At 37.7% G+C, this 25,858-nt stretch overlaps 1 protein-coding gene across 1 annotated transcript in view; it reads left to right on the top strand.

The window, feature by feature from the left end:
* Positions 1-25,858, top strand: part of CFTR (CF transmembrane conductance regulator) — an 86,272-nt gene that overhangs the window by 7,719 nt on the left and 52,695 nt on the right. The window contains exons 2-11 of the mRNA XM_048050990.2: positions 4,003-4,113; positions 5,094-5,205; positions 11,094-11,309; positions 12,192-12,281; positions 13,925-14,088; positions 14,577-14,702; positions 18,308-18,554; positions 20,864-20,956; positions 21,495-21,674; positions 24,216-24,407. Coding sequence (XP_047906947.2) covers positions 4,003-4,113; positions 5,094-5,205; positions 11,094-11,309; positions 12,192-12,281; positions 13,925-14,088; positions 14,577-14,702; positions 18,308-18,554; positions 20,864-20,956; positions 21,495-21,674; positions 24,216-24,407 — 1,531 coding nt within the window. The remainder of the gene's footprint in view (positions 1-4,002; positions 4,114-5,093; positions 5,206-11,093; positions 11,310-12,191; positions 12,282-13,924; positions 14,089-14,576; positions 14,703-18,307; positions 18,555-20,863; positions 20,957-21,494; positions 21,675-24,215; positions 24,408-25,858) is intronic.

Here is a 25,858-nt window from a genome sequence, read left to right as displayed (position 1 = left end):
ACACATCTGGGAGACACATCTGGGAGCTCCTCAAATTCAGCTCAGTCATGAATAGCACAGCTCTGCAATAATTTTGTTGATACAGACTGTCTTCAATGTTCTTTACCTGTTTTAAGTGTCTTTAAAAGAGTAGGAAAAGAAAAACCCTTTCTTTCATATTCTTGCTATGGCATATACAACAGAAAAAGAATGAAAATGAAGAAACATTATCTCCTAGACACTGTCACTGGAGGTATATTTTGAAACTGTTGCAAACCTCGTTTGTAGCACATCATCACCTCTATGGTATGAGATAGCTTTATTAAAGAAATATTTGAGGCATATATTACACTTGATTTTGGTATCCAAACAGTTGACAGACTTTAATATGCTGATCGTGTTTTACCCTTGTATGTTACGCTGCTTAAATACCTTCATACCTCTTGTGTACTTTTTTTCCCCTCAAAAACTGAAAGATTTTTGACTATGTTATTAACTGAAAGGAAAAATATTGCATTTCTGCTAAAAGACTGAATATCAAAAACATTTAGAGATTAGATAATAATCTGATTAAATACCACTTTGGAAAAAAAAAAAAAAAAAAAACAGACAAAAAATGCAAGACTTTCCAAAGAGTTGCTGTGGAGTAATACTAATTAAGATTAGCTATTGAAATCCTGGGGTTTCAGCAGAACATCAATTATTCTTAAAACGGTGCTGCTCACAGCTAGTGGCAGAGTCAATGATATTGCAGCTAAATATTTTTCATGTCAAATAACTCCTCGCGGAAAAGAAGTGTTTATTAGTGAAGAAATCTAAATTTTAATTTTGGTGGTCTGTATAAAAAGAAAAAAAAAACCAACAACAAAGAAAACAGAAATGAATAGGATCTATTTTTACCTTCTGTTGCTGGAGCCCTACAATAAGTATGTGTTAATATTTATCTCAGAACATCACATCTGTTTCTTTTTAAAGGAGAAAATGCTGGAAGTTTACTATAGCAGGCTACATACCCTGAAAATTATTTCAGCAGGTTACCATTTTGAAGCAAAATAACTGCAACCCTGCTCTGCTGAGGGCAACAAGGCCCAGGATTTAGGCCATCGTGCCCAGCAGATGTGTGCTGCAGGTGCGCGGGGTTGTCCCACCTGGTAGCAAGGGCCATGTAGAGCTGGGTCCACCCTGTGTGGCTGTGTTGCAGGATGCTCCGAGGAGGGGTTTGGTGCTGTAAACACATTTCAAGTGTGGTAGAGCTGCCACCTCCCGTATAACATAAAGTGCAGTTTGCAATTTGTGCTGCTGCTGGAGCGATGGACATCCCTTGGGACAGGACTGGAGTGAGAACCTCTTGTAGCATCTGGTCTGGTTTGACCCTTTGGGAATGGCTGAGATCTATGTGGTTTATCAGTCTTTTCCTACAGTCAGTAGGCACTAGTGGCTCTACAAACACCTTAGGTTACACAGCATCAGGCACAACATGCCTGACTGTCCTGGAGCAGCGTAGCACCACTGCTCTGCTACTGTGCCATGCTCTTCATGTCTGAGAGAGGGTCCCAGGTCCCTGGGGAATTCCTGTGCACCAGAGGAAGAACCATGTGGTTGGCTTAGCAACACACAGGCTCCTTCTGTCTTTGGTGCCACGCAAAGCAGCCTAAAGGGAGAGTCAAATCCTATTGACGAGTCAACAGTGTGTGTTAATACTCTCTGGGAAGCCAAAGACATCTGTCCTATCCCTACAATTTGCTTGCGTGGGTTGAGACTGCTAGGGAAAGAAATAGCTATAATAACAAATCTATTATATATTGCTAAAGTAAATGATAAAGAGATAGTCATTAGAAATCTAACCAAAGAGAACTTCAAATGGTATGTTATGTATATGATATTTATATATCAAACTCATAAGGTATTTTTTGCTACCAGGCAATTAATATAGAGGTGGAACTTGTTTTCCTTCTTTTCTTCTTTCCTACCGTACACCCTTGAAACTTGTCCCCTGCTGGGTTTCATGTGTGTGTACCCATAATAACATTCCTAGTTAGTGGCAAAACTCTGACAACACTACAGGCTTCTCTGTGAAAGAGTTCGTTAAATGCCAGCCAGTAATCCGGTGGCATTTGCTAACATAATGCTCTAAAGCCAATCTGTTTCCCTTCCTTCTTGCTTTCTTCCTTTCAAAAGAAATTTGTCGTTCTCTGTAGACATGAAAAGAAAAAAAGCTTGGAATTAATGCAGGCAAATCGCTTCTATTAAGCTTAAAAATAGCAGAAGCATATTGGTTAACAAACTCTTATTCAGGTGTTTCAGTTGTTGTTAAAAAAAAAAGATAAATACAGATGATATTGGCAGTTAAAATAAATGTATAGCCAGTTTGCATTTCAAAACTTTGCAAGAAATCAAAAGCATAATGGTAAACTGGATGCTATTAGAACCTGGCAAAAATTTGTTTGTAGGAGATATTCATATATTCTCTCTCTGGTACATTCTTTTTCGTTAAATATATACAGTCTTGTGCGGTTCTTGACAGCTGCTGTTGAAAGACAGTCTTGAGACAGACACCATGCAATTGGCCAACTCCTCCCACTATGAGCACTCACGCCTGAGGCCACTTGGCACAGCTCATGGTTGGCCACATCTAGCTAGGGTGGGACATGCAAGTAAGGCCAGGACAGCTGGGAGGTGAACATGCCGTAGACTGTGGTAGAAACCTGGCTGCAGACCAGGAGATCCCTGGAAGGTGTCAGGACTGCTCTTGTAGCTGGCTGGAGGAATTCATCTGCTGTAGGTGCAGCTGCTCTGGTGAGCAGATATATGAGGACAAGGAATGCACAAAGTGACTTCTTGACTTAGGAGAGGGGTGTGATTTAGGGGCACGTAATTTAGGCTGCATTGATGAGTACAGACAGTTAAATATATACAAGGATGAAAACTAAAGAATTTCTCTTTTGTCAAGACAATTTGGTAATTGCTTATTGTGGTCTCAAAGCATTATTAAGGAGCTCAGCAAGGTTATTACTTAACTACAAAATTGAGAATTAAAGAGGTTGCTTAGGAAGTACTATTGCTCACTTGCGTTAGCTGCAGTACTGGTTTAGTGTCCCATAACTTATTTTATCATTGCCAAAATATATCTCTGTATACAGAACTTCTGATGAAGACAGTCAATGAGAGCTGCAGTTCCTGAAGGACAGGGATTAGCCATTTCTACATGTGACGTGCACAAAGTCAACAGCAACTGGTCCTTTTTGCCATCTTGTACCTGGTTTATCATGTGCAATGTCTGACAATGACTTTCACATAATAGTATTACTTTAAATTCAGAAGTTTTCTGCTAATCCATTTTATTACATCCCTGAAAACTCTGGTCCCTATTTCCAGTACTGGTGAAGTTTATGGATGTTTTACCAATAGTTCTCCAAAGTGGATTCTCATAGCTGGCTTTGCTATAGCACACTGTGAATCGTGTGTTATTTCTCAGCTAAAGTGGTGTCAAAGATTAAGCTAAGCCCATATGATTTGTCTGAAGCCATAGTATGATTGCAGAAAGGAAGGATAATTTTCCAATTTCTTAAAGCATACTCTCTTCACAGTGGGTGTGATATAATTGTTCACTTGGGAAATATCTTTGCATTCTGCTGAATTATGGGGATTATAGACTTGAGTCTCACACAACCTATAACTTTGAAATTAACATTAAAATGGACATGGTATGTTTTTGCAAATACAGTACAAAGAACTCAGTGCCCTGCTCATTGCCTTGTACTGATTAAATAGGCATTTTGGGGTATAATCAAAATCCAAAACTAATTAAGTGAAGTGATTTTGCAATTATTCTTTTAACATTACATTTGTACATGCAGTTTAGTAAATATGATACAGAGCTGTACTGTATTATGCCATCACACATAGGTGTTGTGGACCAAATGTTCAGGCAAGACAATGCAGCTTCAGAATTAACCCCAGAAACAGTCATCTTTTTTTTTTCTTTTTTTTTTCTTTTTTTTTTCTTTTTCTTTTTCTGCTTAGATGGACAAAGCCAATTCTGAAAAAAGGTTACAGACAACGACTGGAACTGTCGGATATTTATCAAATTCCTTCTGCGGACTCTGCTGATAATCTTTCTGAAAAACTAGAAAGGTATGAAATGTTCATGGATTAACTTTGTTTCAAGAATCACATTGGAAATTTCATCAAGAAGTTTTTGGATAAATTGTCTAAATAACATTGGGCGCAAGCTGGTGTCTATTAACAGGCTTTCATTCAGCAAACAAGGGCATTCAGTTGTCCTTTGGAGCTGACTGGGATCCCTGATGCACACAATACAAGGGCTTCAGTTCAGTCCCTCTCCTTCATCCTCTGGCACAGCTTTTCCTGATGTTCTGGGGCAGTTCACATCTCCATGGTTATGCCAATCCAATTAAACTTAAGTGCAGTGTGACATACATATTCAAAACTGGTGAAAAGTATTGAGAGTATTGGTGTGCTTAATGCATTTTGACACAGAGAAGAATGTATAAATGGAATATTCTTGTTACTTAATATTCTGTTGAAAAATGAAGAAAAGTGTTGACTGATTAAATTCTTAGGAGTGCTTTAATCTGTGAGCTGAATTTTGATTAAGCATATGCTTATTATATATAGCATTACTTCTGATTAGTTAGCAACTATTGAATACAAAGCTATTGCCCTAGCAGCACAGATTAAAATAAGGCTATGCGGTAGGAAAGTCACATTTTTGACGCTTTGTTGGTGTTTTCTTTCTGCAGACTGGAAGAGCTCCAAAGCATTTATTTGCCTATTATTTGTGCGTTGGTCTTAAGTACAGCAGGTTTCTTTAAAACATACAATGTGACCTTTTCATGAATTAATTCCCTGCAGGGTGATGTATGGCTGAGTATTTAAAACTGCCAAATATGTGGCTGAACTACATTTGAACTTTTATTGGTCTATCAAGTCAATGAGGACCAGGTCTTCAGGGTCTCTGCAAAGCTTTGTTTCATTATTCACCTTAGCTAAATCTCCTTGGATATACTTGAGTGAATTGAAGTATGTCGGAGCCATAGACCCACGTATTTGCTCACACAACTTAATGGTCTTGTTTTTTGGTTTCTTTTCAGAGAGTGGGACAGAGAGCTGGCAACTTCAAAGAAAAAGCCCAAGCTTATTAATGCTCTTCGACGATGCTTTTTCTGGAAATTTATGTTCTATGGAATATTATTATATTTAGGGGTAAGATTTGTTCTTGTTTCTTGTAAACTTTCAGTGTTCCAGAAGTGGATGCAAGTCTTAGGGATTGCTAAATTGTTACAGAATTATGTGAATAACTACAGGTTTTGCTCTGTATATTGCTCAGAAAGATGGTAAGTACAGAGAGATACTCAGGGCCTTCTTAAATGAAGTATTTTCTTATCACGTGTTCATATCTTTAAAACATGTATTAGTAACTTTGAAATATACATATTGCTAGGTGCTAGCATATGTTCTCGCAAGCATGTGATTTTTTTGCATCACTGCTGAATTTAAGTAATTATTTTCTCAAGTGACATTTTAAACGAAGTTTATCACGAATTTTCAAGAGAAAATTTCATGTACATTAGAAAAAAAAGACAGCAAAATATCACGATTTGGTCAATCTTGCCGAAGTGACTATCACTCAGCTCCATAGCTATATGGTTTATTCAGGCTTACATATTCAAAAAAAACAAGTTGTCTTCAGTAGTGGTAACAATTCTGCATAAGTAACTGTGTAAAATATATAAGATATATACATATTTTATATATATATAACAGATATAATGGCCCAAAGTGGTCAGATGTACTCTTATAGTTAGTGGTTTGTTTGGATATGAGACAGATCTCTAGGTCAGATTTTTATTTTGGATGGGTTGATACAGAAAGGAATTAATTCCATCACCATTAGAGTTGAATGTGCCAGAGTTTAGCTGTTCTTTCAAGTAAGATTGTGAACTGGGCAGAAGGGAAATTTGTGTCAAACAACTCATAAATTTCTCTGAAGTTCATGCTGCTTCCGATGAAACAGAACTTATCTTTTCTACTTTTCTACCAGGTATCCCAAGGAACTATTATAAGAGAATAACAAAGTTATAGAAATACAAACTTTCATTTCCATTTGAATGATCTCTCTCCCAAGCAGGAAAGGAAGAGTAGGGTAGAGAGTTGTCATCATTGCTATGAACTTGCTTATGATTCCTCTTATGATACAAGTATTCTGGTGTAGATCACTGTTAATTTAAGTTAGATAATTAATAACTGACTACAATTGCACTTCAGATGGATTTTTCCCCTAAGAATTATGGAAAAACTAGCTGCTTTTTTTCTCTTGTAATACCACGCCAACGGGTAAGTGTGGCTTTTTAAGTAAGTTTCTACAACACTGAAGTTTCAGTGTCGAGTATCAGTAATAGAATGAGAGTCACAGAATAAAATAGCCTAAAGAAAGGGAAGAAACACTCTGAAGAAAAAGGAAATTGTTTCCCTTAAGATGCAGCATTTACTTTCTTTCTTGACTGTAGAAAACATAGGATATACCTCAGTATGTCATGCTTCTTCACAGATTAAAAAAATATGTAGGCTTTTTTTTTTTTTAATCACATTATGACTATCCCTCAGATGTAGCTCATACAAAACAATACTGAAATTTCTCATCACCAAGGCTTAATTTCAAAAATAAAACCTAGCGTGAAAAAGTTCTCTACATTTTAACTTTATGCTTCTTTCTTTTGGGTGGATACACTCACCCTTTTGTATACACAATTTCTGATTAAAAGTAGGGTAATCAAGATGGTTGCTTAGTAGAGAAGAGTTATCGAAGAAATTAGCTCCAGGCCAACTTTGTTTTCTCCCAGCTTAAATCTCTCTAACTTATTGGGCTCTTGTCACTGATGAAGAGCTGCAGGTCTCCTCTGACTGACATTCACCTCTGCCTGAATGTGCCACTGCTGAAGATCTGGTTCAACGAGACGTGCTCTGTTTACCTTCTCCATCTACAGGGACCACACAAAGAGAAAGGAGAGGAGAGGTGGCTATGGTGCATTTTGTGCTCACTCTGTGGGGTTTCTGTGTCAAATTTGGGGCCACCCTCTGGCTGTTCAAATATCATACAGGCCTGATGGGTGGCAATGTGGCTAGAACTGAATTTGACAAGTCAGTTAGTTATCTTTCTTATCTGTCTTTTCCAGGTATGGCAGTTAATTATCTAGGGCAGAGTCTCTTGGTGTGCGCAGAGCTGTCATAACACTTATCTCTATAATCTTTTACCTTGTTTGTCAACAGTTCTCTGGGACAAGACCGTTTCTTTGTAGACTCCAACACAATTCTGTCTAATTTGCTCCTGTCATATCATTCCTGTTGCTAATTTTTTAACGTATTTCCTCTTGTGTGTAATAGACACCAAGCCAGTGACTCCTGATTCATGTCAGGATTGTGTTTGAAAACAACAGCAGTTCTACAAATATAGCCTGCCATGTAAAGCAGAGTCCGTCAGCCTAAACTACTGTAGTAATGCATTCTTGTTAAAAGTTAAGCAGTGTCTGAAGGCTCGTGCAGACAGTTTTGAGTATAACAGCCTTTCCCAGAATATATGCAAATAAAATACTTGGGGGCATGCATGTGTGTGATGTGCAGAGTTGATTTCTCTGTGTGGACTTTTTCTAACCAAGTACAATTTTGGACCAGTTGCAGACAGAACAACAACGGGACTACAGAATTTTTGGGTCATGTTTGTTGTCTTTTTCCATTTCTTTAAGAAATTGCAGATGTGAAATTCAGCACATAGAAATCAAAACCTGCACCTTTCACAATAAGCATGGCAGGATTAAATCTTAGTTTAAATTCTTGGTTTCATTATAGCTCTTCATTTTATTGGAAGCTGTAAGAGGAAAACTGTCTGCTAAAGCTGCTGATGTTCTTTTCAGGCCCTGCTCACGGAAATTAATGGGAGCTTTGCCATTAATTTAAATGGGGACAGGATGTTGTGCCGTATTGGCATAAGTGCAATCAAGTTGTGCATTCTTTTGAACTTCACTTTCCTTTCAACTCTTCCCTTGTCTAATCCCTGAGCCATTTCCATAGCACCTTCCTCAAAATGTGTTTTAAACTCCGCTTACATCCCTGCTGTTTGTGCAGTTGTTGTTGCAACTAGAATCACAGCTTTGCTGTCATCTGATCTAGTGGTTTTTCTGGCTCTCTTTTTTCCCCTCATGCACTGTAGGTAATGATGTTATTAAAGGGTGGATACTTGCACTCTGGCCCCCTAGAGTACTATGTTTCTCCCTCATAAGTGGTGTTGTGTTAGTTCACTTAATGTATCTGCTCCCCTGCTGGCCTAAACAGCTTCCACATTTCACCTCATCAGCAGATGTGTTTTGCAATGTAAAGAAAAGATAGTGTGGTGGTGAAACAAGAATCTTTCTTTTTAACAAGATGCTGGCTAGCAAATTGGGTACTTTACTGTGAGGATCAGTTTGATTCTACTTACATTTTTATCTTATAGTTATCCCCATGAAATTTATATTTTCACTCAGGTGAAGTTGCTGCTAACATTAACTCAGAAATGGTTTTAGTATCATGTCCCAAAGGATTCTAATGAGGATTTCCTGAAGTTCTCACATGTGGGTCATGTGTATGAGTGAATGGGGCAGGGAGGGATATGAAAGTCCCAAGGCACTTCTTGGGCCAAAAGCAGAGATGTGCGTTATTGTCTTCAAATTCAGAGTGATCGAGCATATGGGGTGTATATACAATTCAAAAGTTCTCATTGCATAAGAGTAGCCATGCCAGACCAGGATACCATGTAGCATGGTATCTTGTGTCATACTCTCATTTCTCGTCAGAATTTTGGTCTTTTAATTAAGATTTCTGTGAGGGGAATTTTTTGAGTTTCTCAATGGCCTATGATGAATGCAGAGGGAAGAGCAAGAACAGGAGAAGCAAAAACAACTCCTAAAAAGTGGATTTTCTGTTTGATGCACAATTCCTTTTTTAGACAGGTTATTCAGTTTACACATCCATACTTATATCCATAGGTAATTTTGTGGTTGCAAGAGGGAAAATGAAAAGCATCTAGTTCTGCTTTCACTTGTGTGTTGACTGGGTAATAGTGCCTTCAGAAAATAAGCTAATAAAATTCCACTGTAAATGAGTGGATTTTTTTTTTCTGCAGAAGATAGCAAACAATTTGACTTATTGCCAGCCATTTTTCTGACCTTAGTCTGTAAATCACCTTTTCTTTGGAGCAAGCTAGGTATGTATGCAATGCCATTATAGTCACAACAAACACAGTAGTAGAGCATGGCATTTTCAGTGGAATAAGAGTAAATACAAAAAAAAAAATCTTGCTATTTTAAGCATATATATATAAACTTATCTTGGAATCTCTGAGAGTACAAAAGCACTGCATTGTCCTTGAAAGGTGACTGTTTTGTATTTTCTGACTTTTGTGGAGTTTTGGTTTGCCACTTCTGGATGCATATGGTCTAAGCACAGCTGCCTTGGGTCATGTGTGTTTCAATAAACACCCCTCCCTTTGCCTACTGATAACACTGAAGTCTTTGTCAAAGCAGGCTCCAGGTTTACAGCATTTGTTGGGCAGAACTGCAGTTAATCAAGTAATAGTGCATAGCACAGGTATTTTGTTTAAGATGTAAAATTTCATCTCTTCTGTTGAAAAAGCGAGTGTTGAATATCTACTTCACCAACAATGATATTCAGAAGAGATTACAGTACCGGTTGTATGAGTACCTGAGACTGATCTCGTGTGAGAGACCAAAAGAAGGGAAAAACAAAGGGGATTTTCCCAATCTATTTATCTCTGTAAAACAGTAATTATAGCTCAATTGTGCCAGTTCACTCCTCTTTGTGTCTCTGTGTGGTGGCCTGCGTGTTTTTGAGCTCATAGACAATAATTTTTGACAGAACTTAACACACCCATACAAAAGAGAATTTGATGGTTTCTTGCTATTTTTGAAGTAACACTCTGCTGAGAGTGAACAGACATAACAGAAAGAAAGATGAGGAGACGTAAAAATTCTTAAGAACATTTTTACATTGCATGTGCTCTTTTTTTCATTTCTACATTCATACTTCATACACTTCAGAAGCTCATGCAGAAGTAAATTGTTAGAACACACAGCACACTGATGATTTTTGCAGTTTTTGTGGAAGAATTGGGGAAGGAAAGAGGGGGAAGAGGAAGAGATGGAAAAGGATGAGGCTGGAGGGTGAAAGTATAAGAACGATCACGGCATGAAGAAAGGGAAATGTAACTTGAGCGTAGATAAAACTAGTGGGGTTCAATTACAATAGCAAAGGAGTCTGGGGACATACGTAACAGCAGGCTATGGTGGCAGATCGTTTGGATGCCTTGTAGTTTAGCAGCGTGGTTACCCCTCATTTTTCTCTTCTGCTCTGATACTCTGTCACATTACTTATCCTGGGATGGGAAGTGTTGGGGCTGGCTGGGCAGGAGGTACCGGTTTCTCTCGGACTTTTATCAAACTTACCTCCCTTACCATTTACATCTCTCATCTTGCTTTTATTACAGCCCTGGATACAATGGTCTAGAACTGTTGGGTAGGATGATCCCAATTGTTTATCAGTCTATTCTGGTGTTATTCCTATTTACCTTAAGTTTTACCTGTGTTACCTCAGTATTCATTTCAGGACTTGTGAGTCTTCCTGTGTCCTATAAGCCCAGTAAAATGCAATGAGATCTGTTCCCTGGTGGCTAAAACGGAGATCTAATCTGCAAAACTGGATTCAGTCATATTATGTGGCAAATTCATTACACCTCTGGAAAGTAAATCTGGAAGCTAATATCTCAGTTGTCATTTTTGTAGAAAACAACCAGAAAAATTTAAAAGCTAGATTTGCTTTGGTGGAGTTGCAGGAGCATCACAGACGGTAGTGAGCTATCTCTTCCTGTGTGATTGTATTTCTGTGGTTTGCACAGAGAACAGAGCTAGCCTCCTTCCTCATTTAAGTGTAAATCTCAGTTGGTAGGTCTTGAAATTACAATGTATCACTTTGGAAAAAAAAAAAAAAAGGAAAAATAAAAAAAAAACCTGACCAAAATTATTTTCTCTTCTTTCCATCTTCAGGAAGTCACCAAATCTGTGCAGCCCCTTCTGCTGGGAAGAATAATAGCTTCCTATGATCCGGACAACTCCTCTGAAAGATCCATAGCCTACTACCTGGGCATTGGCTTGTGCCTTCTCTTCCTTGTGAGAACTCTGCTCATACACCCTTCTATATTTGGTCTTCATCATATAGGGATGCAAATAAGAATAGCATTGTTTAGCTTGATTTATAAGAAGGTAATTTTTTCATTTGCACTTAAAGCCAAACTTTTATCTATACCCTGTATAGCTTTTAGGGCAGCTTTTTTAAATGTTGGTAGTTTTGTTACAAAAAGCACACAAAAGAGTAATACGGTTAACATCAGTTTCTGACAGCTGTCCATTTCCTATGTCCAAAGAATTAAATACATGTCTACAGCTGCTTTGACTGAATTCAGACTCTGTGTGAGTTCAGACTCACTGGATATGTAGTGAAATGACTTAATTGTTGTACCACTGTGCTCCTGTTATGCACATGTATAGCAAAGGAAAAATAACATGCTAGTGGCTAGGGAGTATTTTCAGAAGTATAACACAGAAGGGACTGACTTGGAATGATACTGTGTGAGTTCTCTATAGCAAGAAGAATCAACAGAAGTTGAGGCATTTCATGTTCACAAATCCAAAGATTTTAAAAGGCGTTTGCTTTTACCAATAACAAATCCAGTTAATTTAAACAAACCTGTTAGTTATTCTATTTTAAAGCTCACTGTGAAAACATCTTTCAAAAAACATTTGTCTAGATAGGCACAGTAGGAGATTTTTGAGGAAGCACAGCAACACACAGCATGCATGCTTAATTAAAGCTTGTATTTGCATACATATCTATATATATAAAATATGCAACAGAAAGCAAGGGCTAAGTCAATAAATCAATATTTGTAAAGCAATTTAATGGCTACGTTAAATTCAAGTGACATAAATAACAAGTTTAATGAGACTTTCTTTGTAGCATGAAGCTGATAAGTGAGTTGTAATTTATACTACCGTACAACTGCCTATTATTTAAATTTGTATTTATTCTGTTTGATAGGAATGAGTTACATGGCCATTTTCCGATTGTTTTGTTTTCTTTTACAGACCTTAAAACTGTCAAGCAAAGTCCTAGATAAAATAAGTACTGGACAATTGGTCAGTCTTCTTTCCAACAATCTGAACAAATTTGACGAGGTACGTTATTGGTTGATTAATGAACTTAAAGATCCATCAAATACAAAAGCAAAACCTCAAACCACTCATGGCAATCATTAAGGGGGGAAGGAGAATAAATGTCAGACTGCACTGACTGTTCATTGTAGACCTAAAATGAAGCCCATCGTAAGAGTATGTTTTGGCATCTGGTCATGGAAATGCTCATTCTAATAAATACATCTTCCTTTTTCTCCTATGCTGATGAGTAAAGCAAACTTAAACACTAGATATACAATAAAAATATTCTTGTTTTACAGTGCAGTGAGAATCCACCAGGAAACCTCTAGGTTACACAGTTGGTTTCATAGCAGTCAGAAGCTGCTCATCCAACCCTTCTGTCTTTTTTTTTTTTTTCCTGACCACTGTATCTTTCTAATAAGGTGAGCCAGTATGGTGCTCCTGCAATTGAACAAGCGATGACATTCAGCACCCTGTTGTCACTATTACCCACGCTCCTTAAAAATCTAATTACGTGTTGATGTAAGACTATTAGGAGTCATTTCCAACACATTCATTGTAGACAATACAGAATCACAGAATAGTTGAGGTTGGAAGAGACCTCTGGAAGTCATCAGGTCCAACCTCCCCACTCAGTCAGAGCCATCAAAGCAGGTTGCCCATGACCACATCCAGGCAGCTTTTGAATATCTCCAAGGAGGGAAACCCTACAACTTCTCTGAGGGAGACTCTACAACCCCTGGGCAACCTGTGACAGTGCTCAGTCAGTACTTTCAATACTTCCAAAGTCTTCTGCAAAACTTTTCATTAAAGACATGGAGGTAGATTGTTTGTAATGGCTTGGAGGCTGAAAACTGTGAGCTTTTGTTCTGCATGGATAATTGCCCCACTGATAGTATGAGGTTTGCTTCCTATGGAAGAAACAAGAAACTTGACATCACAGACCCTACAGTTCCAGCTTTGTGTCTTTTGTCTATCTACTTTATGCACTGTATTACTATATAGAGCAACTTGAGCTAGCACTGACAAGCTAGGCCAAGTGCCCTAGTAGTGCAGTAGTGTAGCTGCAGTAACACAGAGCTCTGTGCAAGATCTGTTTCTCAGCCTGATTACAGGATTCAGTCCAAAATCTATCTAATGATAGGCAAATGTGCGGAAGAAGGCAGCAGTCTTCTTTGAATTTGTTGTATTCATACAAAAGACATCTCTTCACCAGAGTAATGTTGGCCTCCTATATCAGATGAAATCACTTTTAGAAGAATCGTTTATGTATTTTTCCCATCTTGCAGTGATTGAAAATGCCAGTGTTGATAGCAAATTCTGTTTACTTTTGCAAAGCTGGATTTTTTCCTCGTGTGCGCACATAGTGAAGAGACAATTGTGTACTGAACTTTGCCTTACAAAAATCGAAGTTCAGGTGTGGAATGTATACGTACTGCTGCGCTGTCATCATTATTAACACCCAGAATGCTATGTGCTCAGAATGCTATGTGCTTAGAATCACAAATTCTCCTTTATAAACTTGTTTTACTACTGGAAACATTTGTACCATCCTTCATTACATTTTTCAAAGTGTCACTTTAATGACTTCTTCATTTTCTTGTACTTTTCAAAGCAGTCTGTAATTTTCATTATTATTGTTATTCTGCTGTGGGCTTCTGCAGGGTCTTGCTCTGGCTCATTTTGTATGGATTGCACCTTTACAAGTGGCACTGCTGATGGGACTGCTCTGGGATATGTTACAAGCTTCTGCATTTTCTGGACTTGCTTTTCTAATAGTCATGGCCTTTTTCCAAGCCTGGCTGGGACAAAGGATGATGAAATACAGGTGATGAGACTATTTTAAAATATTTTTTAATATATTTTCCTGAAACATGCTGTTTTATGAAGTTTATACTACTTAATTAAGGGTCTCTCATTATTGCATTGTTACAAAAGAGGTGTCCAAAGAATGCTGGATGTGTCAGAAATGTAGGGACAAGCCTTTACTTATTTAGCGGCACATGTCTAAACTTAAAAAAAAAAACAAAAGGGTCTAACATGTTTAGTGATGCATTGATAGTGATAATGCTTTGTAGTATTAAATCTCCTTGTTAGTGACTTGATTAATGGTTTTAGAGCTTCTGTTTTCACCTTAGTAAAGTGATTATTCCATTTCTAATAATTCCTATCACATTCTTCATAATAATTTTGTTAGAATAAGCATATTAAGAATAGATATATATGGAAAGAGTTTTCTTAAGATACAATGAGATTCAAAATAACTATGCACGGTGAAGTAGATGAGGATTAACCTACTGCCTTTTTACCTTATAGAGATAAGAGAGCAGGAAAGATCAACGAGAGACTTGTCATCACCTCAGAAATAATTGAAAATATACAGTCAGTTAAAGCCTATTGTTGGGAAGATGCAATGGAAAAAATGATTGAAAGCCTCCGTGAGTAAGTGTTTTCATTTGCTGGTCAAATTTCTTATGTGTTCAGAAAAAAAATATAAAGTGACTACGAACACTTTCTGTGGTCATGTTAGTTAAGAAGTAAAGCACACAAATATTAATCCTCCATAAACTAACCATGCATTCCCACACTGAAGTTATTTTTTTTCCCAATTTGTCAAGTAGAGATTTTTTTTTTATTTGCTTCCTCATCTGTTATAATGGTATTTCAGTGGTTAGCTTGTGCAGGTAAAACAATTGTGGCATCTGTGTTTGTTTCTGGCCAACCCTGTCCTCATCTTACAATAAAAAGCCCTTTTGTGATGGTTACTTAAGGCTTTACAGACTTTCCTATTCTGCAGTGGAGGAAACAGTGTGAGTCCTCCGCAGCCATTTTCTGAGAAATGCAATAAAGCTGGTTTTAAATGTTGCACACAACCTGTGTAAGGATCACAGCTTCACGTATTCATTCTGTACAATTCTATTAACATTTGTTGTCTGTGGATAGTCTTTTATAATGTCTATCTTCTCAATTAACATTGAGATTGCACTGGAACTACCAGACGTGAAGCATAAAGCAGGTAAAAGAGCTAAGCTAGTTAGCTGAGAGCTAGAGAAGGACTTGGCTGCTGACAGGGAGTCCTGGGGGAAGGGAGGAGAAGTGGCACATTGATTGATAGGTGATGCTGCACAAAACAGTGTGTTTGTTTAGTCCTTTAGAGAGAATTAGAACTCTGTGCCAGGTGTGTGATTGGTAAAACAGAAGAAAATAAAAGAAATATAAGTGCCATATTACCGTGTAAATAAAAGAGATGAAGCGGTATTATTACACAAACACCTTCTCGTTCAGCTGCTTTCTGAAAGGCAATGGAGGAAAAGTTAAGTGCTCTTTACCTTCAGAATAAGAAAGTTCTTAAAATCTGCAATATAAACCATCTGAGAAAGCTCAGTTTTAATCTAGGTCTGGAGGTCCAGTTCTAAGATGGAACCAGGCTAAGATTTACCTCGTGCCACTAGTCATATGCATTGCTTTTAGGAAATTTTAGACTATGCCTTGTAAGTAAATTGTGTAGAAATAACGTCACAGAAAACAGAAAAAGAACTGTAATTTTACAGTTTATATTTTCTACAATAATTTATAGGGAATTTGGTGTTGCTGGAGTTCAATTGTTATCATATTAAGCACGGAGTTTTTAAAAAAAAACATGGAAGAATGACAGAAATATTATAAGATCATGGTATCTCTCTTCTGCTCCTTTTGCTCCAAAATACCATATTTTTTAAGCGATCCAAAAGGTCACATGGTGAATACATCACCAGAACAGGTCAATCTGGGAATGTGAGAGTTTCATTTTAATTTTGCTTGCTGAGACCTCCCATCAGTTGGCTCGTTAGGGTGGTGGGAGACGAGACACACTGAGTTAACTCATGCCTGTGTTTTAGCAGCCCTAAATTATAACTCATTTGTTACCAAATTATTTCTGTGTGCTAGCAGTTTCCAATGCAACCTGGTTTGATCTGCTGTAATTTAACGAGCTAGATATAACTGCAGCCATACTCTGGTAGACTTGAGCTGCCAGGGTTGCCCATCCTGCTGCAGGCAAACTCCCCCCTTGTAGCTGTGACGCTTCAGAGGGAGCAATATGGGCTGTCACCTGCATGCCCTCTGAAGTCTGTACTAATTACTGTTCATAACAGGTGACTGAATAAACATGTATGCATTTCTATGGGCCATACAATGTATTTAGAGAAGTAAAAAAGCACAATGCTGACCCATGCCCATGAACTATAGCACAGAACTGCAGAAGGCTAAGTCCAAGGCTGGAAGTGTCTCTATTTTGTCAGCAGAAGATCCATCTTTCTATAAAGCAGAGAAGCTCAAGCTCATGTGGTTGTACTGATTGCAGTAGCATCACTTCAAAACCAGACATGTATAGTGTAGACCAGTGTATGTGAGAGGCACACAGTGTCCTTTACATCCTCACTCCAAGTGCCTATGTTACCTCAGCGAGACATGTTCCAAATGAGTGGTTAATTTACGGAGCCCTCAAGCCTGGATCACAGACAGATCCACCTCTGCAAAGCCAATCACTTATGGCTGGTACTCGGGAGTATACTGAAAATGGTTAGTGCACTTTTTGTCCCTCGTTGGAGCAATGTCTGTGTGCTTCAGCACTAGGGGTGGTTTAGGTAGTTTCCACCCAGATGCCTGCATGGGACTGGCTGAGCATCACATCCCAAAATCTTTGTTGTCCCTATTTAGTGCTGCCACGCACAGCCTCATACAAATTCTGGTGGGACTTTAGAGGCATTTTTTCAAGGTCCATGATTCCAGCTGTGGTGGTTACCTGCATGCCTGGCTACTCTTTTCATGCCTCTCTTTGTGAAATGCAGACATAATGAGAGGTGCTAGGCATCCTGCTTCAAAACTGGCTGGGCTCAGACTTTCAGGAGGGACTTTCAGGAACACTTTGTCCGACAACAGTGGCAGGATGCTGATGTACATGGAAGTCCCATGCACATTCAAGGTGGGACTGAAAGGGGTTCCCACACAGCCCCCAAATCCTGGGCTTAGTTTGCATGCAGACACGGGATCAATACCAGAAGACATGTAAAGATTATGATGCTCAGCCTTGAAATGCCATGAATTGCCATCACTGACGTGACTGAACTTCTGTGCAACAGCCTAGTGGTGAGAGTACTCACCCATCAAATGGGCACGTTGGGATCTAGCTCCATCTCTTCCCCTAGTTAATTTGAAAATCCGGTCCCTTTCATTGAAGCAGAGGTGCCTGTGTTCAGACAAAACTGAGCTGCTGGGTTCCTAGGATTACAAAGTGAATGGGTTGAAAAGGAGAGCAGTGAATAGAAAGCTTAACCACTGTGAGTTATGGCTATTGACTTAGAAAATGAATTCTGTTCTCTGGATTATTTCTCTTTATTTAATATCTTACTGTAAGATGCATAAACATTGTGGAGGCAGATAGAAGTAATCACCAGTTGCATTCCTGACTGCACAGTAGTCAGTAGGCTGCTCCATGAACTGAGCTTCATCAGGAAAGGTAGAGACTAGACTCCCTGCCTCCCACTTTGTCAAGCTGAGGCCAGCTGATACCTTACTTCTTGGGTGAGGCTGTTAGTACCGTGGTCTGCAAAAGGAGATGGCACTATACTAAGATTGTGGACTGTTCTTAGAGTATTTTATGGTCACGCATAGTAAATCTGACATTTAAGAATATCTCATTTCCAGAGGTGTTGCATATCTAGATGGCCAGATGAGATGGGGATGGCACTTGTGTGAGCGGTAGATGTTTCAGGATGCTTGAGCCAGGAATTGTAGAGGCTTGTGGATTATGAGATATCTAAATCGTGACATAGATAATTTTTATTTTGTCTAACATCTCTGAAGATTGGTGTATATATTTGGCTGCAATTATTTTTTTAGGTTCAAAATTATTTTGAATCTTGCTTTTTAACCGTGCTCCTAAAAAATAACAAAGACGGATGAGCCTCTAAGTTAATTGTTTTACCAACAGCTCCATCCAAAAGTTTATAAAATGAAAACCGTGGAACCATATACTAATCATCTGTATTTGTTTTTGTTTTTAACAGAACTGAACTGAAGCTAACCCGAAAAGCTGCTTATGTGAGATATTTCAACAGTTCAGCCTTCTTCTTTTCAAGCTTTTTTGTGGTGTTTTTAGCTGTGGTTCCATATGCTGTGACTAAAGGAATTATTCTCCGAAAAATATTTACCACCATTTCATTTTGCATTGTTCTTCGAATGACAGTGACCAGGCAGTTTCCTGGGTCTGTACAGACCTGGTACGATTCTATTGGAGCAATAAACAAAATACAGGTAGGGTACATACACTTCAATCTTCCCAAATACGTAAGCTAATTCTTTATATCATGTTATCTTGTCAGTTGATCAACAAAAGCACACAGCATCTGTGCAGACTTTCCGAATATACTATATATTGCTTTGATTATACACCATGAAATGTCATTATAAATCTTGATATTGTTATATGGTTCCCCAGGCAGCATAACCACGGGAGCCTTATGCTACCTGCAGGCTACTTACTTTGAAACAGAAGAGTTCTTTTTTTTTTTTTTTTTATTGGAGAATAACAAACTTAATAAAAATATATCAACATTTGTGGTGCTCAAGAGACGTTTTTCCTTCAGAAAAGGAAGTACAAAATTAGTATGTGTTTTATATAGCACAGCTTCCAGTAGTTGCAATCACAAACCTTATGTTTTTGTAGCTATTAGTGGCAAGAACAGCAGGAGATTGTACATCTTATGCAAATGTGCATCTCAGTCATTGTGAATGCTAAACATAATTAAGGTACCAGTCTTCTAATTATTACCTACCTTACCTACCAAGATCAATTGCTCATAAACCAGCATGAGAGGCAGAGTCATCTCAGAGCAAATCCTCATGAACACTGTCTTTTTTACCTGCTGTTTTCAAATCAATCCTAAGAGAAAGAATTCTTGTTCTATTTTCCCTTCAAATATTAGGATTAAAAAAAATGTGTAGATGTTTTTCAGTAAAATATAATTTTATTATTTTTAGCATGATAAAGAATACCTAACATATTACTTAAACACCTTAATCAGAAATCTGAACCTCAATATAGAATAAGGAGTATATATTAGATTCTTCTGATATTTCTGATTTTTAACTGAGCAGACATTTCAAGAGTCTAACCATAAGCCTTTCTATCTGACATTCAGAAGGATGCCTTGTTGGATTCCAATTTACACAGCTCTTGTCTTGTCAGATTCCCCAGGCGTTAGTGGAGGCATCCTGTCTCTCTTATTTCCTGGAAGAGCGTATCCTATGCCCTTTCAGAGAATTGGCAAGCCCAGTTACCATACCACTTTGCTGGCCACTTGCCTCTGGGGGTACTAGCTATGAAGCTGCTCTAGAATTTGTAAATAATACTGTCTTTGTGATAGGCTGAGTATAGACCCAATATACAGACTTCACAGAATTCCAAAACACAGATGCTCTTTACTTGTCACAGGAAATACACAGATATAAACAGAAACAATAAACCACACATACATTTCTCTGATTTAATTTCCTCATCAGTTTAGAGAGTTCAGATCAGTCCCCAAGGTTATTGTATTTGCCATGTGGCTGCATCATATTTTTTAGACCTTGAAGTCCTTATGGATCAGCATGTTTTCTCTCACTATCACTGCTCCAGCAACTCCACTGGATGACCCCATAGCCTTTGTTATAAAAACCTATCTAACCATTTCTTTCTTTTGCATAAACTGTGCGTGTTTTGCCTTTCAATTTTTTTTGGTACCTGTCCTTACAATCATCTGCTTTTTCACTTCCACTTGTGCTCGTTGGGAAACTTTCAGGTTTACTGTAGAGAACTGTATTTTCCCCCTTACCATTTCCCCTTTTTTTGCCCACTGTTGCCCCAGTAGACCTTCTTGGTCCCAGCTAATTTTAAAAGGCAATTTAGAGGAGATGGTACATACAGACTGCATAACCTTAAGAAAATCATGGAATAGAAAAGTTAACTTTCCTTCATTAGCATGGATTTACACTTCTTTCTCCTTATATAATCCCAGAACATAAACAAGTGTAGGGTTGCTGACTTCTGTCATTTGAAATGACACTACTTCAGTGCTAGCCTAGCCAGGATTACTATCTGCCTTTTGTGCCGATGGAGACATAATTCTAATTCATTTAAACTCTTTCAGTTTTGGAATAGTGAGTTAGAAACATGTAGCTGCTTTGTTTCATTGCCTACCAGAGTGTAACCTTCCATGTCCTACTCCAGAAACAAAGGTATATTTGAAAAGGATTAAGGTTGGAGGGCTAAGGCTGCCCAATGCAAGTCCTGAAAGCAAACGAAATGCCAAGTTTTTATATTCTTTCCAAACCAGAACCAAATACATTCATCATTGTATTTTCACTAACAATGTAAGAATTGGAAGCTTCAGAAACCATTTTCTTCTGCATCTGAAAGACATTGTATAAGCTGCATTTATGCCTCACTTGAAAACACTAGAATGCAATAGCACTATCAGAAATATTAACTAGTGCTCAGGGTTGGCAAGTCTGTACCGCTTTGTGTGATACACCTGTCATCCCTTTTCATTTCCTGTAATCTGCTTTCGTTGTCTTTCTAGGATTTCTTGCTAAAAGAAGAATATAAAGCCCTGGAGTATAATCTAACAACAACTGGGGTTGAAGTGGACAAAGTAACAGCTTTTTGGGATGAGGTCAGTACTTTCACCCAAAATAAATTCAAATACCGAATACAGTTTAGGTTTTTTTTTGTTTTTACTGATATTTGCCTTAGCATTCTCTAAAAACAGCAGACTGCACACCTTCAGTTTAACTGTCTTCAGCTAACAGCAGGCAAGGAATATGTGGCAAGTAATGAATGCATAATATCAAATTATCCACAGCTGAGAGACTTTGAAAGAGGCTTTTTAGTAAATGTTAAGGCCTGTAAGTTATTTTAGATTTAAACTAGCCTGGAAACAAAATCAAGCTCCTGCAAGTTATAAACATTAGAAAGCAGTTCAATTATAGGAATATTTTTTTTATGTCTACAAATTTAGGAGCAAATACAATGTATACATTAAAATAGATATTATTTTAAGAATATAATAGATGGGTTACAGATAGGAAAAGTAATGTCAGCAAAGTAAGTTCACAAGTCTTTGTAAGCCTATAGAAGGATATAAATTTCTGCATATGCATGTCCTATTCATTTTTAATGTACGTACAAACACACAAATATGTATGTTGCAGGGAATTGGAGAGCTCTTTGTAAAAGCAAAACAGGAAAACAACAGCAAAGGTCCTAGCAATGACAACAATCTCTTCTTCAGCAATTTTCCCCTTCATGCATCTCCTGTTCTTCAGGATATAAATTTCAAGATTGAGAAGGGAGAGCTATTAGCTGTTTCTGGATCTACTGGAGCGGGCAAGGTATTTCTATTTCTGTTGTTTCAACAAAAGTCATATCAATTTTAAGGAATAATATAATGGTATTGGTAGCTGCAGGAAAAAGTATGAATAAAATATGTTTCAATAAAATGTCCCATAATTGTTTTAAATTTTTCTCTGTGGCCAATATGAGAAAGAGTTTGCCGGGTGGTTTTTGTACATACAAGGATACAGACTTAGTAAGGAAATAGAAATTTAACTTAGAAAACTAAAAAACTTATAAAGCTTGACACTGATAAGTCTGGTAACTACGATGCATACCCCGGATATGTGGCACACCTGGTCATATGGGCTCCACTTCCTACAGTGTGTAGCTTAGACACACACACTCAGTCCCATATAAAAGCCTGTGGAATAAGTCTGTGGAGGTGCTGTTAAAACCGGTGGTTTTCTGAGAAAAGTTGTGGTTTAGATAAATAATAATTTTAGAACTGGAAAATGCTATCAGTGCATTTAGTTTGCAGATAATACATCCAATTAACCTTTTTACTATGAAATGAGTTGAATTTTGATATTCATATTCACTTTGAACTGCAAGGAATTAGGTATTTCAGTTTCAGGGGGTCTTCTGAGAAGAAGTGAAAGTCAAAACAAACATTCATTATGTGTTTGGCAAATTTTCTTTTCCTGCTTAACAAATTATCAGTGAAGGTATTCTGATTTCCTTTACTTTCATTGATTTGGACTCTTCTGGGTGTGGAAGCTCAAATCATGGAGATCCTGGGTAACCTGTTCTAAGCGTCCCTGCTTGAGCAGGGGGAGTTGGACAAGATGACCTCCAGGGATCCTTTCTGACCTTGACCGTTCTGTGATTCTGTAATTCCACATGAAATCTTTGGTCTGTTGAAGTCAATGGCAAAGGACCCATCAATTTAAATATGGTCAATGCTTTAATATTTTTCAGAAATGACACCAATACAAAAGAACAAAGGACTGAGAACATGAGGTTGATGATAAGTTGGATTGCATTTTACTATGATAATTCTGAATTAACAGAATAGTTTTCTTACATTGCTCAAGTCTCTATTAACCTCAAGTGCCTATTGCTAAAGCCGATACTTGTAATACAAAAATTTCAGTTACTATAGAAAGATTTATATATATCTCATTTATTTGGCTACTTAGGGAATTTAGAAAAATTCAGATCACACAGAGCAGTCTATGTGAGCATTATATATATGCAACAAATCTGCACTTTTCCAGGCAATAAAGATAACAGCTTTATAATATTATCTGAAAGATTTATGTAAAATAAGATTTACACTTAATTCCCAAGCAAAAAAAGTTTCTCCTTTCCTTTCACCCTCTTAATTTATGGTTTCTTTCTTGTTGCTTAAGGCTGGTACTGTAAATTCCAGGAATTGTCAGGCCTCTGGAACGTACTGTGTACTTATTTTTTCTATAATTGCTATGAAGCCTGATATCAACTCTTTAATACAACTTCACTAGTAAATATTATTTATTTATTTATTTTAATTTAAAATACATGACACTTTAAATTAAAGCACAAAGTGGGTTTACATCCAGTGTGCAAAACATACTAAGCAATTACCCTTTGCAAGATCAAAAATTTCTTACTCAGCTTGTGGGAAAATTTAGATTCTGGTATGATGGAAAGACATCTCGTGAGACTCCCTCTGCATATTGTATAACCTGTCAGGTTAAAGGATCTCTGGGGTTGAGAAGATAAAATTGTGACTTGGGTAGATTTTTAGATCTTTGGCTGTTACGTCCCGGCTTTGTTGACTGTTTACTAGTGATAAGAACACCATTGGAATGCCTTTGTAACATATTTTTTCCTTGTATTTCTCAACTCTGTTCTTTGATCTAGTAGCTAGTGATGTGTGACAAGGTTACTAGAAGCTACTGATTAACTTTGAAATTATAACATGTCAGTACTGAAATTGCAATCAATTCTTTTATGAAGGGAAATAGTAAATATGCTTAGGTCATGTATTCACGTAAATGAGTTAACAGTTACAGAGGAAACTTCAGATCACACTGAGCAGTTTGTGAGCAATTAAATCCACAGACAGAGAAATTGCACTTTTCAGGGCAATACAGATAAAAGGCTTATAAACACTAGCAAGATTGTAAACATGAATAGTGTTGTACAAAGAACAAGTGAATAGCTACTGATGTTAAAAATTTTCACCAGGAATACTTGTAACACCTGATGTTTATATGTCTCTCATAGACACTCACATTTTTACCTTGCAAAAGTGACAAAATTTTAATTAAAAACACATGCTTTTGCGGCACCATACCTTGTTTACAGGGCATCTTAGTTTTTCTTGTTCAGTGAATGAAGTTTCTCTCACTTCAGAGGCCTTTCAGATATACGTCATAAAAATCTCCATTAATTGCTGCTTATACTAAATTAATGGTTGTAGGGACACTCTTTACAGAACAAAAGTACCATCCTATTGTTTTGTTTTAGTAGAGTGACTCCTCTTTTGTTTAGCATTTGTTATGGTTGTACAGGTCTCTGATTATTAACCATTAATATATATTTTTTTTCAGACTTCTCTTCTGATGTTGATAATGGGAGAATTGGAGCCTTCTCAGGGTAAAATTAAACACAGTGGAAGGATATCCTTTTCACCTCAAGTCTCCTGGATCATGCCTGGAACAATAAAAGAAAACATAATTTTTGGTGTATCCTATGATGAATACCGATACAAGAGTGTCATCAAAGCCTGCCAACTGGAAGAGGTCAGTCATCTAGAAATCTTAAGACTGAAGCGAAAAAAAAAAAAAAAGTCAGGGAGTGGAGTTTTAAGTAAGCAGGACATTTCTGAGGTTTAAAGAACTCATCCTAGCATCCAGATTTCGTAGAACTCCAGGTCAGTCCATTGCCAGCTCCTTCAGAGATACACTGACGGTGCTGATTCTGGGAGCTAAATAAGCTGGCTCAGCTATTGTAAGATCTGTGTTCTTAGTCTTCCGTGCTGGCTAAAAACCCAAGTAAACCTGATAATATTGAAGAAATGAGGTAAGAAGTATTGTTTCTACATTTTTTTCATACACGCATATATATTTATATATATATATTATTTATATATATATGTACATTACTTTCCAGAGATAATGCTACTTTTCCTTACAATTTTGAGAAATTAACCTGTATTCCTCCTTCCTTTCATGTCTCAAAAATGTTCTGGAGGTATTTAGAATGCTGTGCCAGCAACCTGAATTATTTAGAGGAAAATTTTGACTGAACTAGTAGCTTTTTCGTGTGTGCATGCTGAAAATTTTCACTCTGGAAATTATTGCAGGACCAAAATTTACATGCCATGCAGTCCATAATGCAATGACGTTGGAATGTCCTTGTGTTTGTCTGATGTTGCCAGAAGGTAGTGTAGGAAAGGACACCTTTTCACATTGAAAGATATAAAAGGATCCAGCATTTTATACCTTTCCACACTTAGTGCTGTGTCATAAGATCAGGTGTTTTGTCAGTAACATATATATGAAAACAATAAATATTTAACTGTGCTGAATAGGATCTTTCTTTAGACCACACAGTGAAACATTTTCCTTAGCGCCAGTCAAGCAAGAAAACAATAGCCAGCCTGTTTAAAAGTAAGATGAAGTTACTGCATTTTATTTCAGAGCAGGGTATAGTTAAGTGATAAAGCAATCTGTTCTTATATGCTTGTGGACATTTCAGCCTGTGTTTGGATTGTGGTTTGCTGGAAATCTTCTTTGAAAGCTTCTGAAGACAGGAGAATTAGCAACTTCTGTTTCAGGCTTTCTGAAGTGAGAAGTCCTTAACTCCAGTGTTAAGAGCTGTAGCTAATGCCAAAGCTCCAAGAACTGACTGCGCCAATTCGAAACTGTCCTTGCTCAAGGAGGCTTTCCAGCCCAGGCCCTTGCTAGAGCAGAATGTGGTTGGTTCGGTGTTGGTGGGATGGCTTGGTGTCTCTGTGTTGGTGGGACAGATCAGTGTGTTGGTCTTGGTAGGCTGGAGCTCCTTTGTTCTCCAAACAGGCTTGATCAAGCCAGCTTTGATCTGTGTCGGTGCAGCTCTGTGCTGAGTGATATGCTTCACCTCCTAGCAGGGCTCATTATTTGAGACCAAGTTTGATATTTCTGAGGATACTTTCTTCTGTACTGAACCTGAATAAATCGGGTTGGACTGAAGAGAAGGCAGAATGGTTTGG

Source organism: Anser cygnoides, chromosome 1 (assembly GCF_040182565.1).
Source record: "Anser cygnoides isolate HZ-2024a breed goose chromosome 1, Taihu_goose_T2T_genome, whole genome shotgun sequence".
NCBI classification, from domain to species: Eukaryota; Metazoa; Chordata; class Aves; order Anseriformes; family Anatidae; genus Anser; species Anser cygnoides.
This window is presented reverse-complemented; position numbering and strand designations above follow the sequence as displayed.